We start from the raw sequence: 14,168 nt of genomic DNA on the forward strand, positions 1-14,168 counted from the left end.
AAACTGTATTCTTAATAATGGCCCGCGCACGTAAAATTTGAAGAATCCTGAGCGGTACTGCATTGTAATCCAAATATTTTTATTCAAAATAGGATGTGATATCACTTATTGAAAGTCAAAAAATACCAGCCATTCCAAAAGGTATGCCTCAGACCTGAGAAGAATGGGCGCAATAAACTTAGCGGGCTTAAACGACCTGCCTGCTCGTCTCGTCCCTTACTGTCATAAAAAAAAACTCATGTCAAGCGCAGTCCCCCTGAATACGTGCTAAACGAAACGAAACATCGAGCTAAATAAATAAATTATAAAAATGTAAGTTTTACGCAATATCTAATGTAAGAAATACATATACAATTACACGCGTTTTAATTCTTTAAAAAGTAGTTGGTTTATTTAAACGTTAAAGAAAGAAAATACTACCTTCATTCCATTGACGTACAAAAATCAACTAGAATCCCAATCGTCTATTAAAAGGTCGTTAAAAATGTTGTATATACTTATACAGATAACATTAGAACAGTCATTCAAATTAACACCTCTTACCTGGTGGCAGTAATGTTCAAAGTCTATTTATTGTATACACTCATTAGAAGTAGTAACACTACATAACGCGCGAGACGGACGCGAACACATCGCAAGAACATTTTGGTTTAGCAATTGAAACCCAATTATTGAGCAAAATGATTAAAACATCAAGTTAATAACAGAATTTTGTTAATTTAAAAACGTAAGCCCCTCTTACGTTTTGGAGTTTTCAGTGACCACTTTGTAATTGCGTGGCGTTGTATTCAAAGCGCGGTCGAAACATAACTGAACAAAACCTCTGCCTAATAGACCCCTAGGCAGAGTTATACTTCAGACAATTTTTGTGTGTAATTGTGAGTGTAATTGTTTATTGCACGCCAATACTTCATTAAGATTAAATTTTCGCAAATAATAATGCCAGCATCACTAATTCCAGACGCTGACCCACCTCCGATTAATAGTAAACGTATTAGTGGGTGTAATGTTGGGGACACTGTTTATAAACGCCGGCAACGAAGGTTCAAGAGTACTCGACAACTACAACCTGCTCTTTGCAATTCTGATGCACCACATGATGTCACCAATGATGCTGACTATACTCACATGTAAGAAAATATTTCAGATAAGTATACAAATTATTTCTACTTTGGACAATGCGAGAAGGTCTAGATTTTTTTATGGAAAAGGAGGACAAACGGAGCATCTGGTGTTAAGTGATCACCGCCGCTCACATTCTCTTGAAACTCCAGAGGAATCACAGAAGCGTTGCCGGTCATTAAGGAAGGTGTACGCGCTTTTTTTAAAGGTACTCATGTCGTATCGTCCCGGAAACACCGCACAAGGAAGTTCATTTCACAGCTTTGTAGTACGTGGAAGAAAGCTCCTTGAAAACCTTATATATATATATATATATCTAACTAAACGTCGACTAAATTAGGTATGGTTCTTAAATTTCATAATGATTATTCAAGTCCCCAGTTTAGTGTTGAAATCTTAATGTACAGATACGTGATTTTAAGTCTCACGAATTCCACTAATTTTGGTAAAAAATAACTTTATTTTGTAAATAAATAAGGGAGAGATCGTCGTAAATAACAAGGTATCAAAAAGGAATCACAAAAGCGTTGCCGGCCTTTAAGGAACGTGTACGCGATTTTATTGAAGGTATCCATATCGTATCGCCCCGGAAACACTGCACAAGGAAGTTCATTTCACATGGAATTCGGCGGTAGAAATCAGGTGAAACAGTTCTTCGGAACACTCCCCGTGATAAATGCGGTAAAAGACGCATAATGAAACGACGTCTCTATGCAACGCCAGGTGGTGCAGCCGTTCACAGGGCACTGGGACCCCGATAATTCGAGCTGCTCTGCGTTGAATGCGGTCAAATAAAGCGAGCTGGTACTGGGGTGCAATAGACCAGACATGACAGCAATACTCTCCATATGTGGCCGGACCTGCGCTTTGTAGAGCGCTAGAATGTGGGCTGGCTTGAAGCATGACTTCACTGCTATTGTGTTTTTATATTTCTAATACCATGTGTTTTTATTTTATTTACAGTCCCTTCAGAGATGTCGGTTCTACTAAAGGAGCATTTTAACAGATGGTACTCTTTGGGATCTTATTACATTTCTATCACCATTGTGGATCTACCAATATCAGTAAGTTTCGTAATAACATATTGACACGGGAGTGGGTCAGGGATTGGAAATAATACTCCGCTTATAGGAACGAGTCTTTATTTGCGTTCACTTTTTCTGAACTTGCACTTCGCCAGTCTGCCGCTGTTCCTCTTGTGGGCGGCGGTACCTTCAACGCGTCACACCAGACCGAACACTAAGTCTCTTCTATCTTCTTTTTCTTGGAACACTTCCACTTTTCACTACTTCTTCTTCTTTACACTTTCGAGTCAGAACTAGAACTGCCGTAGGCCACGCTTAGTACGGCTTATATACCCCCGGATCCGTTCTATTTTCAAAATGATTCTCCCATTCCATCTTTAAATTTAAATTGTACTAGAAATTTCCTTTAACTTTACAAAACCCAAAAAAATCCATACACTGGTAGGTGTATCGAACCCGGGTCTACAGCGTCTAAGTTAACACGTTTCCGCTGAGCTACGAGTATTGCTGTCGGAGCTGTTGAAATTAACAATGTCTTGAATTTTGACAACTCTCGTCATATACTTCGAAGGGTTGCTACGCAACAATATTAATACCTAAAGCAAACTCTTCTAAAAGCTCTCTAATTTATTTAGAAAATTATGCACACAGACAACGCACATGTTAGACTAGTCAACGAGTTAAAAAAATACGCCTAAGTAACGCCTAGGGAGAAACTTCGCTAATGACAAAACTTAGATTTGATCCCTCGACCTCGCGCTTCAACTACTGGTCCAATGATCATTAAGTTGAAGTAGCCGAACTATAATTAGAAGTATAAATCTTTCATCCATTATTTAAGGACTGTCTTACGAATTACGATCAGGCCAAGTGTCCTGACGCGAGTTTAACATTTTAAGCGAGTTCAACAAAGCTAAAGAAGCTTTCACGTGTAAATTCTTACTTCTGCAAACTAAAATACATGCAATAGCTCTTTGAACTAACCTAAAATAATGTACAAAATAGAAACCCGCACATAGACAGTTGCAAAAGTTCTAAACAATTAAAGATATAACATAGAAAAGAAATATATTTTACTCCGATAAATGACATGGTATGACGACAGATTCTGAAGTCATATAAACTTGCAGACAGAACAAATATTACTAAATCTTTTATGATTTTAAACGATTATAAATACTAATAATATCTGCAGTGTTCGCCCAGAGCAGTACAACTTCTACACAAATTTCATTCACAAAATACCTGTGGATTTCCATTACATATATTCAATACCTACAAAATAATTATTTCAAACGGCCAGACACGCTCCTGTGATGCAGTAATAGAGTGTCGGGGTAACGCTCTCGTCAACACTTTCTGCGTAATGATAGCGTTCGTTCGTAACGCTTTTTTTTATGGAACAGGTGGACAAACGAGCGTACGGGTCAAGTGATGGTGTTAAGTGATCACCGCCGCCCACATTCTCTTGCAACACCAGAGGAATCACAAGAGCGTTGCCGGCCTTTAAGGAAGGTGTACGCGCTTTTTTTTAAGGTACCCATGTCCTATCGTCCCGGAAACAACGCACAAGGAAGTTCATTCCATAGCTTCATAGTACGTGGAAGAACGCTCCTTGAAAACCGCAACTTGTGGCGTGTCGTGCGAAGGTGGAATTCAGCTGCAGGAATCAGGTTAAACAGCTCTTCGGAACACTCCCCGTGATAAATGCGGTAGAAGATACACAATGAAGCGACGTCTCTACGCAACGCCAAGTGATCCAGCCGTTCACAGAGCACTGGGACCCCGACAATTAGAGATGCTCTGCGTTGCACGTGGTCAAATGGATCGAGCTGATACTGGGGTGCGCCAGACCAGAGATGACAGCAATACTCCATGTGTGGCGCTTTGTACAGCGCTAGAATGTGGGCCGGCTTGAAGTATTGCCGTGCTCTATTAATGATGCTTTCGTCACGTATTCACCAGTTTACTCCCCAAGTTGCCGAGGTCAAGAAATCACCGTTCGCGTAACGCTCTCGTCACGCATTCACCAGCTTACTCCCCAAGTAAAGCGTGAGTAAGGAAGTTTTACTATTGCCAGGGTACCATCTGCTATTTTTTACGTTGCAGATAGTATCGTGCGCTGCGTTCAGCGTGATTGTGTACACGATGTCTGCTCAGCCACTGGATGCTGCGAGGTTCACGATGTTCTTCACCATATCTCTGTTCACCGTACTCGTGGCGCAGAGTTTCGGGCTCATGGTTGGCGCCGTGTTCAATGTTGTTGTAAGTAATAACATCTGTTATAACCTTTATATTCAAATATTATACCTTTATTTCGGTCAACGGATCAGTCTAGCTATCCAACGCGGTAATGCTGACAGTATTCTTGGTACGCTTCCACGTAATGATAGTTTTAATTTTATGTAGTCGTAGTATCCTACTCCTACTAATAGTATAAATGTGAAAGTTTGTATGTCTGGGTGTATTGTACCTCTTTAAAGTAAAAACTACTGGATGGATTTTGATGAAACTTTATAATAATGTAGCTTACACACCAGAATAACTCATAGGCTATAGTGTTAAGTAAGTAGAAAAGTAATCTGCAATTTATATGGCAATACATAGTTTGCCGGGTCAGCTAGTTGTAAATATACTTATAAGATTTGTTTTGTTTGTAATAAAGTTAATTTCCTATGTTGAAATAAACACCTCTATATTACATTAAACTTTATCTATGTTACGGAATTTTCCTTTGTTATTTAAAGCTTAGCCTTCAAAATAATTAGGATGGGTTGCATCATATTAGCTGGTATTGTTACAGTTAAAGCTAAATTTAACGTTAACAGTAACGCTGAGTTTAACAATGTCTGCGGTTTAATAGTGAAATTTCAAGTCAACATCGAATTTATCTGAAACTTTTGACAAGTCGCTAATAAGCTATATAACATTAACAATAGATTTAACCGCCAAATATAAGACAGTTACTGTTAATAGTTATGACTTCATCTAAAATTGTCAAATTGTGCAACACATTCTTTTCTTAACCGGTACTTTAACATGTTTGTTATTGCTAAAGTTAGCAGGTGGAACCCAGCGTAGACGTCTTGAAAATATTCCAAAATTGCTACTTGTAGTGCATCCTGATCAGGATGTATATGATTTTACAACATGATCCAGAAACTGTTCAAAAAAAATGTATTGAAAAATTCAAAAGAATTCTTAAAAGACATTTATGTGGTAAGAGTTACTATAACATAAATTACTTTCTTTATGATACCACAGCTTAAATAGCTATAATTATAATTTTGCGCCCTTTAATTTTTACAGTATAGTTATCAAAAACAGGAGAACAATTGTTAAAACTTTTGTCTGACCTATAGCTAGACCTATTTTGACATTCACTAGCACATTGTTATTATTGTGAGGACTGATGAACATTGGTGAATGAATAAATAATACTTACACTTATTTCAATCATAATTTCATTTACGTTCTGTAAATAATTTTTGTTCGCTTATGGAACATTGTTAACATGCCCCCTAATACCAAACCCCTAATCCAAGCCTTCAACAGGAGACTCTGGCGCTAAGTAGGGAAAACATACGCATTCTAACCAGGACACTAACGGGGCACTGCAGATTAAACAAACACCTCTCAATCTTAGGTCTCAGAGATTGCAGAGCGTGTAGATTCTCTAATGGTGCAGATGAAATCCCGATACACATTCTCTCTGAATGTGGTCCTTTAATGCGTAAACGTAGCATTTTTTTGGGAAGTTCAATTCTTCAACCACTTGAGATACGTCAGCTCACTGCAAAAGATTCATGAAAAGAATCAATCTTAGCAGTGAACTACAGTTAACAGTGGCTATCACAATAGATCACATTAGTTGAATTGAAACATGGCTGCACTGAACTGTACTAAAGCCTCTTTAGAAACCATAACTATAACCTTTGTAAAGATGCATATTTATTACTTAGCTTAGTTTAACTTGTATTGTATTTACTATAACTTGGTATATCACATTAATGTTAGGTACCGAACAATTATATTAACCTTAAAACCACTTTCAGAACGGCACATTCCTTGGGCCAACGTTATCAGTACCAATAATGATGTTTGCTGGGTTCGGAGTAACTCTACGAGATCTGCCTCCCTACTTGTATTGGGGGTCGTACGTCTCCTACTTGAGGTACGGCCTCGAAGGATACATTGATGCAATTTATGGCCTCAACAGATCTACACTTGAGTGTAGTGCGGAGTACTGTCATTACAAGTAAGTAACATTCGAGAGAAATATATTATGTATGCCTCCGGATTGGAGTGGAATTTAATTCCTTGGTAAATGATATGTAATATAGCGGCAAATAGTTCCTAATCAATACAATACGAGATCTCCCAAAAGATTGGATTTCAGCACACAAGAAACTCTAAAATTCAAAACAATGAAATATGTTCGTTGGCTTTATAACCATTGTGTAGGATCCTAATTGATAATGATTTCATCCAAATAACTGTGAATGGTCTAAATTGCGTCGGATTTATAACAAACGAAACTGCCTTTTCCGTTTGAGGTTTAAAAAAGAATATACGAGGGGCGGCTAAAATATTAATTTTATTAAAAATGTATACTCCAGTAATGTCCAGTCTTGCTTTAATACATTTTCCATAAAGTGCTTTTAACCCAGTGAAAACATATTAGCCATCTTTGCCTTGAAAATGTTCGTCAACTGTCGTCTTCATCCCTTTGGTTTGACGGCGATTTGTCTTCTATGCGCGGATGACTCAAACATGGTGACTTTTACGGGTTCATTAAAAATACAATGACGCAATTACTTGAAATTTGATATTTCTACTAAATAGGTAAAGCTCAATAATCAAGTCTTTAGTCACTAAAAGGTGCTTAGGGTCAAAATATTTCAGCCGTCCCGCGTATAACAATATTTTGACATGATTTCTTTTAAACACCGATGACTTTCAACAAAGACCCAACTATGAGATTATTTATATTTACATAAAACATTATTACAGGCACCCCAAAGTGTTCCTGAAGGAAATTGCGATGAGTCCAAATATGTTCTGGTGGGATGTGGGTGCTCTGACGGTGACGCTCTTTCTGCTTCGTGTCGCTGCCTTCGTGCTGCTCAAGTGGAAACTAACAGCCGTCCGATGACCAGTTATAGTTAAAAAATAACTAAACCAAAATTATCATAATCACTAGATATTACTTGCCAGAGAATTGATGAAGTGCAAGCCTGAGGATGTTTTTAGGCAGTTACTTCTCAACATACCTAATCTACTAAATATGATATTTTAGAAAATATAACTTTAATTAAAATATTTAATTGTCTTAGGTCTTATTTTGGAGAAATTTATTCAATAGATGTAGGTAGATTGCAATTCCTGTAAAATTAAACTCGAGCAAGATCGGGTATTTGTTTTGGATGTAAGTTTGTATATGGGAGATGATACACCACCATCATGACTACATATTATAGTTTTGTGTGTTATTATTATAAAGAATTCAAAATAAAGAGGTTTGGCAGTGTACAAAGTTATTCCGTGCTAAGCGTTAATTCAAAATAATAACTAAGAAACCGCGACCAAAAAGTGTCCGAACGATGGTGCTAAGTATAGCTAACATCATATTGGAAACGTTAAGAGATCTATTTTAGACTCAATATTTACATTGTTAAAGTTCAATTTCAAATTACTCATATTACGTCAGTACGTCATAACAAGGCTGACTCACTAAAAACCCTGCTCACTGGACGTGTTGAGCAGACTTTTATCTCGGACCAAAGTGTATAATAATATATATAGGGAAAAGAGAGCCCTCTCGACGCATTATGAACTGTCTATTTGAAAACTAGCGCCATCTGGAGATTAGCCCCGAAAATAACTATTATAAGCTCCAAATTATAAAATTCATTTTTAATATTGTGACGCAATTAAATAATTAACTCTACTTTTTAATGTAGGTACTGCAATTTTTTACCATGTTGAAATTGCGTGTAGAGTTAGTTATTTAATTTTGTCACAACATAGAACATAAACGATAGATTTAGTAGTGTAAATATGCAAAATGGAACACGAGAGCTACATACATGCGCAAACGCTAGAACTAGCCGCCATTTTATGACCAGTGGGCAGTGACACAATTAAAGAAAAGTTGAAAGGTTTCAAAGCGAGTGACAGCTGACAAAGCTTTCATTTTCAGGCCAACTAACAGATGGCACTACAGTCTTTTGAAAACGTCACTTTAAGGCGTCTGTCCCACCCCTGTCTCGGACACTTTGAGCGTAATTGGAAGTTGTATCGCACGTCAATGGTGCTAAGGCTGCAAACCCATTGAAGCGAAAGAGGGAATCAAAGCGGTGCAAAACGATTGATGCGAAGCGACGTTGCAGACTATGATTGCTCATAGAAGCGGAGCATAACTAGCCCGAGAATATAAAACAGCTTATTCAAAACAATTGTAGATTTTTAGTTCTTTTATATCGCTCGCTTACTCCTACCTCTCTCAGCGTTTTAAATGTTTGCATTTTTACTCTCCTCCTTAAGATGAAACATTGGCTATACAAACGTTCTCGACTCTTTTATTCATAGTGTTTAACCCTAGATCAAAATAATTATCAACTTGTATCTCTCTGGTCCACCAGAGAGATAACCTGACAGCTATGCGGCTACCTGTCATCTCCTCTCCTCTCCGCTTTGGGAGATACTGGGGCTTAGGCTGTTTCGAACCAAAAACTATTTTCATTCAAAGTATAACAGTTATACTTATATTTTAGCTACGTCAATGGATTACTTTTTGATAATCCCAGTACTTGAAGTCATGATGATGCAATGACCAAATACCATCATGTGAGGAATATGCGAGATCAATGATGACAAGTTTAGGTATTGAATAGCTTCTGGCACTCCTGGAATCGCTATTTTAGATAGACGACTTATGTCGGGATTAGTAAATAATGTTAATATTTACCCACTAATTAATGCGTTTTTCACCAATCAAATACAGTAAAAAAAATATTAATTGATTTAATAATTATTATATTGAGTGACACCGGTTCTTTAAAGATAATAAATACTTGCTCGTTAAAATATAAAATGTACAACCTAATTTTTATTTATTTTTTTGCATTTTTACCATGAATTGAATTTGTAACATATTATAACAATGTATGAAATTGTTAGTTATTCACAATAATTATGCTATTCATAGATATAATACTGTGAAATCTAGCCTTAATTACTTAATTGTCATGTATAAAATAAATACCAAACATTAATAAAAAATAGGAGTTTTAAATATATTTTATCGTTGTAAATGCCTACTGCCAATGCGATATTTTTGATAAATCAATGTGTTTTAAAATAAATAACATATAATATTTAAATAATTAATGCAATTGTAAGGAGCTGTGATATAACACATTAAAATACATAAAAACATATTGCCTATTATTAATTAATACAGTTAAGAGATATTATGTAGTCATATTATTATGATAATTTGTTTGTATTTGTTTTTATAGAATATGGGTTGATGTTTGTCTGATAGTAGGTAGCTTTAGTAACCAAAAATAAGTATAATATAATAGATATGTAAGTTACAGAAAGATAGGGGCGTGGGGGTACGACCACAAAGGGGATACAGGGGACAACCGGGTTGCAAAAACTATATGTAACAGATACGCATACTGGACAATAAACTAAGAATATACGACCTGACAGCCTCATTATAGACAGTCAATTTGTGTGATAGCTAGTGGTTTAATATTCAAAATACTAAGAAGTTAATTCAAACCGTGGCTGACTTTTTACGACTTTTAAATCAAAATCGGTTACAGTTACAATAGATTCGCTTACCTTTTCTTTCTTGCTGTATCTCCCTAAGGTCTTCTCTCTCGTGCACCTTGTTCGTCTATATAGCAAAACACATGATCGGATAAGTACGGCCGAACCATTGGACGCGGTCTGGTTGCGGTATTCGATGTTATGCCCATTGTCTATAGTACAATATTATTATTATTACCGTACCGAATACGAAGCCGGACTTATTGTTGCGAGGCGCCCACCGGACAGTCCGATGGTCCAGCCGTACCAAATCTTACCATGTGTTTAAGCTATTACGTTGGACAGTGTACCATAAACTGACAGCTACTTTATGTACCGAATTTATCGGCCATGGTACGATCACAATTCAGAAACAACTTTGATAATAGTTTTATTTTTTTTCACTCAATGAAAAGCTCGCTTTTAGTCCCTGGTACGAGGGACAAAAGTGGCCGATTCTCTCCCGGCAAGACGACTTTTGTCCCCCGTACCAGAGACTAAAAGAGGCCTTTTTATCCAGATGGGGAAAAAAATCGTATACGCACCATGTGAGATAAGTAGGACTATTGACGCGGAAAATTGACAATCACGAGTGAGAATGATCTTCTTCTCTCCCTAGGTGCGTAATATACTATTATCAGCAGTCCAGTGTATATAAATTATACTAACTGCATACGCTTGTCTTAGTTAACCCCTCCCGCCCCTATAAAGCGCGGGGAAAGATTCATTCATACATTTTACATACTATTCAAATTAAAATTTGTAATTCAATCCTTCAAAGATTTTTTAAATTCAAATATTGTAATATATCGATTGCAGCAGTAGATATAATATCAGGAATTCGGATATAGTTTGTTATTTACTTATTTTTTATCTAGCCAGTGCCATCTGTTATAAATCATGACGCTAATAATTGTTATTCGTAAATAGATTGTAAATTTTATCACTAATTCAAATTACCAAAGATAAACAATTGTATAGAAATAAACAATAGATACGGACAGGTAAGCAATACATATAAATAAGATGTGAGGGCAACATTTGAAGATCATTATTTATATTTCTAATAAACTAGTCTGGACTTGGATATGAATAAGAGTGCTTTTATTAAACATTATTATAAGGGACTCAGGGGCGTGCTTGTCATATAGGCTATTAGGCAGTGCCTACCTCGTTATGAACCTAAATAAATATAGTGTTAAAGTTAATTTAGTTTAGGTTCTGTTATTTTATAAACAAACTTCTATTGAACTCATAAATTTTTCTAATATACCTACGGTTAGCAATCACATGCTCAACTACGACTAGTTAGATCTACAGTGCCTACCTTAGAAAACCAATGCACACCCCTGGTACACATTCATTCATCGATAATCAGTTTGAGTTTGATTGTCCGTTAACGGCCATTTGTCGGATGTTTTTTTTTTATGACAATAAGAGACGAGAAGAACAGGACGTTCAGCTGATGGTAATAGATACTCCCTGCCCATTATAATGAAATGCCGCTCAGGATTCTTGAAAAACCCAAAAATTCTGAGCGGCACCACATTTGCACTCGTCAACTCGAGACATAAGATGTTGTCTCATTTGCCCAGTAAATTCACTCGCTACGGCGCCCTTCAGACCGAAACACAATAATGGTTACACATTACTGCTTCATGGCAGAAATAGGCGCCTCACACTGGTAAATTAGTTTACTGATTTAAAGAGTATGAGACCCTTTTCATGATCATGACGTGTCATATAGAATAGACAGTGTCGCATTTTCCGTTTCTGAATTCTGGCTGGCTCTGTCTAAGAGCACAGTGTTCCCACGCCGAGTCGACAACCGTATTCCTGAAGGCACCCCAATACGTACCTAGTCCTCAAACAAGTAGTTTTTTGTCTTTTTTCTTACACAAAATACAATTTAGTCATAATCATACACTGAATTTTGTAGCCAGTTCCATGAAACTATAGACAATAGTGATTTCGTTGCAATACAGTAGGCTTTAGAAATAATAATAAATCAATAAATAGTTTTTTGATATAATTTGACGTTTTGTTTTGAGTACAAGCAAATTTGACAAATTATTGCATTATCTTATGACGTATTGTTAAAGTGATATAGATTAGGATGTCGCAGTCGCTCGTTGTACCGCTTCGTTGCGGCGTATATATGAGCGAAGCGAGGTAAACTAAGTCTGTGTACAAAAACTGACGCTTATAGATCATGAACATTCGAGAATAATCAAAGGATAGCTGTGTGACAGTTAAAATTTATTGTGATTTGATCAATCGGCTCAATATTTAAATAAACATAAACAGCGCGTGCTAGTTTAGAATAATTTGTAAATCATGTTTATTTAAAATTATAATAATTGAATCGAGTCGAAATTCAAAATTTTATCTCGACAATAACCGAGAAAATTTCGAAAGCTTTCTATGAATTAATTTTTTTTTTAAATTGGGGTCACCGGTTGGGAGCACCGCTCAGCTTCGCATCGCTCAATAAATACTAATATAATTTAAATCACTGTTTTTCGTACGGTTTCATGTGCAGGCCATAAATAGTTTATGTCTTCGATTATTTACAGTCTCATATGTTTTCTAAATAGCTTTATTATTATTTCATTACAAAAGTGTCATTTTGGAAATACCAATATTTGTTCAAGATCCGCGACCTGATATCTGCAGATGTGTATTCTTAACGAAACCTAATTTAAATGAATCAATAATAGAACAAAGCAACAGACCAATTAGAGACCGCCTCATAAACTAACGATAAGACAAATTGTGAAAATATCACTGCCTTACAATATCACTACAGTGTACCCGTGACATTACAATGTCCTTAAAAACCAGGCCGTTAAATTGCAAGAAATGAAGTCGATTGACAATCTACCGTTTTATTATAGTATCACTTTGGTATTGACAATATAACTGTGACATAAATATACTACTTATATATGATATGAAATAGATGACATATATATGAGAGAGAACAATTAATAATTAAAAAATTAACGCGTTATAATGTTTTACACCTAGCAATAACCTCACATACAAAAATGCGTTTATTAAAAATACAAGAAGAAACTAAATAATATAAACGTGAACAGTACCAATGACTCATTTAAATTATGTTTCATTTAAATTATCAGATAGCGGTAGAAATCAGCACCACGATCTAAATCGAATTGGTATTTAGTAGATAATTAGTCATCAAGTTCACTTGGTTACTTTGATTTGTTTTTATTTCATTATCAAGGCTTAAAATTGTATGTACTTGTTTATGAAGTAATCATTCAATTATTGTACTTTTTATCAATTTAAAAAAGATTATATCATTTCAAATCAAATCAATAATATTTTTATTTCAAAGGTTGATCATATTACACTTGAAATACGAGTATGTATTTTTTTTCATGTATGAATAAGTGTAAGGAAATCTGCCTTCCGAGCTACAGTTCGGATTTTTGAGAAAAACGAGCAAGAAACTCTAAGGTTGCTCTTTTCAAAACAGATAAGTTATTACAAGTTCTTATTTTCAGTCAAAAAAGTAAATTAATAATAAAAACACAAGAGTTATTGAGTGCAGTAGATGCATCAATCCACACATATCGTAAATAAATAAAGGCATTATGCGAGCCTTTTATTCGCTATATATATTAAAAAAAACATGAAGCAGACCTCCCGGTAACAGAACTACCTAGCCACCACAATTAGCGGCCGTTCACAGCATGACACATGGACCAGCCATAATTTTAAGCGAGCCTGACGATGCCTGTCAGAGAAATTTACCAAATAATAAAAGAAAATTCATCTGTATAATATAATACAATACTTACTAAATGCCTTTACATACAATTCAACATTGTGTCGTGTTTCGTCGAGTTTTATTATTGTATACTAATTCTACATGCGACATGTTTATGTGAATAAACTAAATTATCTGCTCAATTATTATTATATGACGGATTAATACAGATTTATTTAATTAGTATTAGCATATGGTTAACTAATTTTTTGTATAGTTTTAATATCGTCACTATGTTAAAATATTAAACATGTTTATAAACTTTGAAATGTGTTTTTACTCTTTGATATCTCATTCGGTGGTAAGCAGTCAATTTGAGAACAGCTTTGACCACTGACATCTCCTATTTATTACTGGACTGGCGGCTGTCGAAGTGCTTTTGTGCCTGTTTGATATTC

General features: G+C 35.7%; 1 protein-coding gene across 1 annotated transcript in view; it reads left to right on the forward strand.

Annotated features, from left to right (window-relative positions):
- Nucleotides 1-14,039, forward strand: part of LOC126971770 (ATP-binding cassette subfamily G member 4) — an 83,831-nt gene extending 69,792 nt beyond the window's left edge. The window contains exons 7-11 of the mRNA XM_050818168.1: nt 962-1,130; nt 2,086-2,186; nt 4,257-4,412; nt 6,203-6,405; nt 7,161-14,039. Coding sequence (XP_050674125.1) covers nt 962-1,130; nt 2,086-2,186; nt 4,257-4,412; nt 6,203-6,405; nt 7,161-7,302 — 771 coding nt within the window. The 3' untranslated portion in view covers nt 7,303-14,039. The remainder of the gene's footprint in view (nt 1-961; nt 1,131-2,085; nt 2,187-4,256; nt 4,413-6,202; nt 6,406-7,160) is intronic.
- Nucleotides 14,040-14,168: the final 129 nt, after the last annotated feature.

This window comes from Leptidea sinapis, chromosome 24, assembly GCF_905404315.1.
Source record: "Leptidea sinapis chromosome 24, ilLepSina1.1, whole genome shotgun sequence".
NCBI lineage: Eukaryota > Metazoa > Arthropoda > Insecta > Lepidoptera > Pieridae > Leptidea > Leptidea sinapis.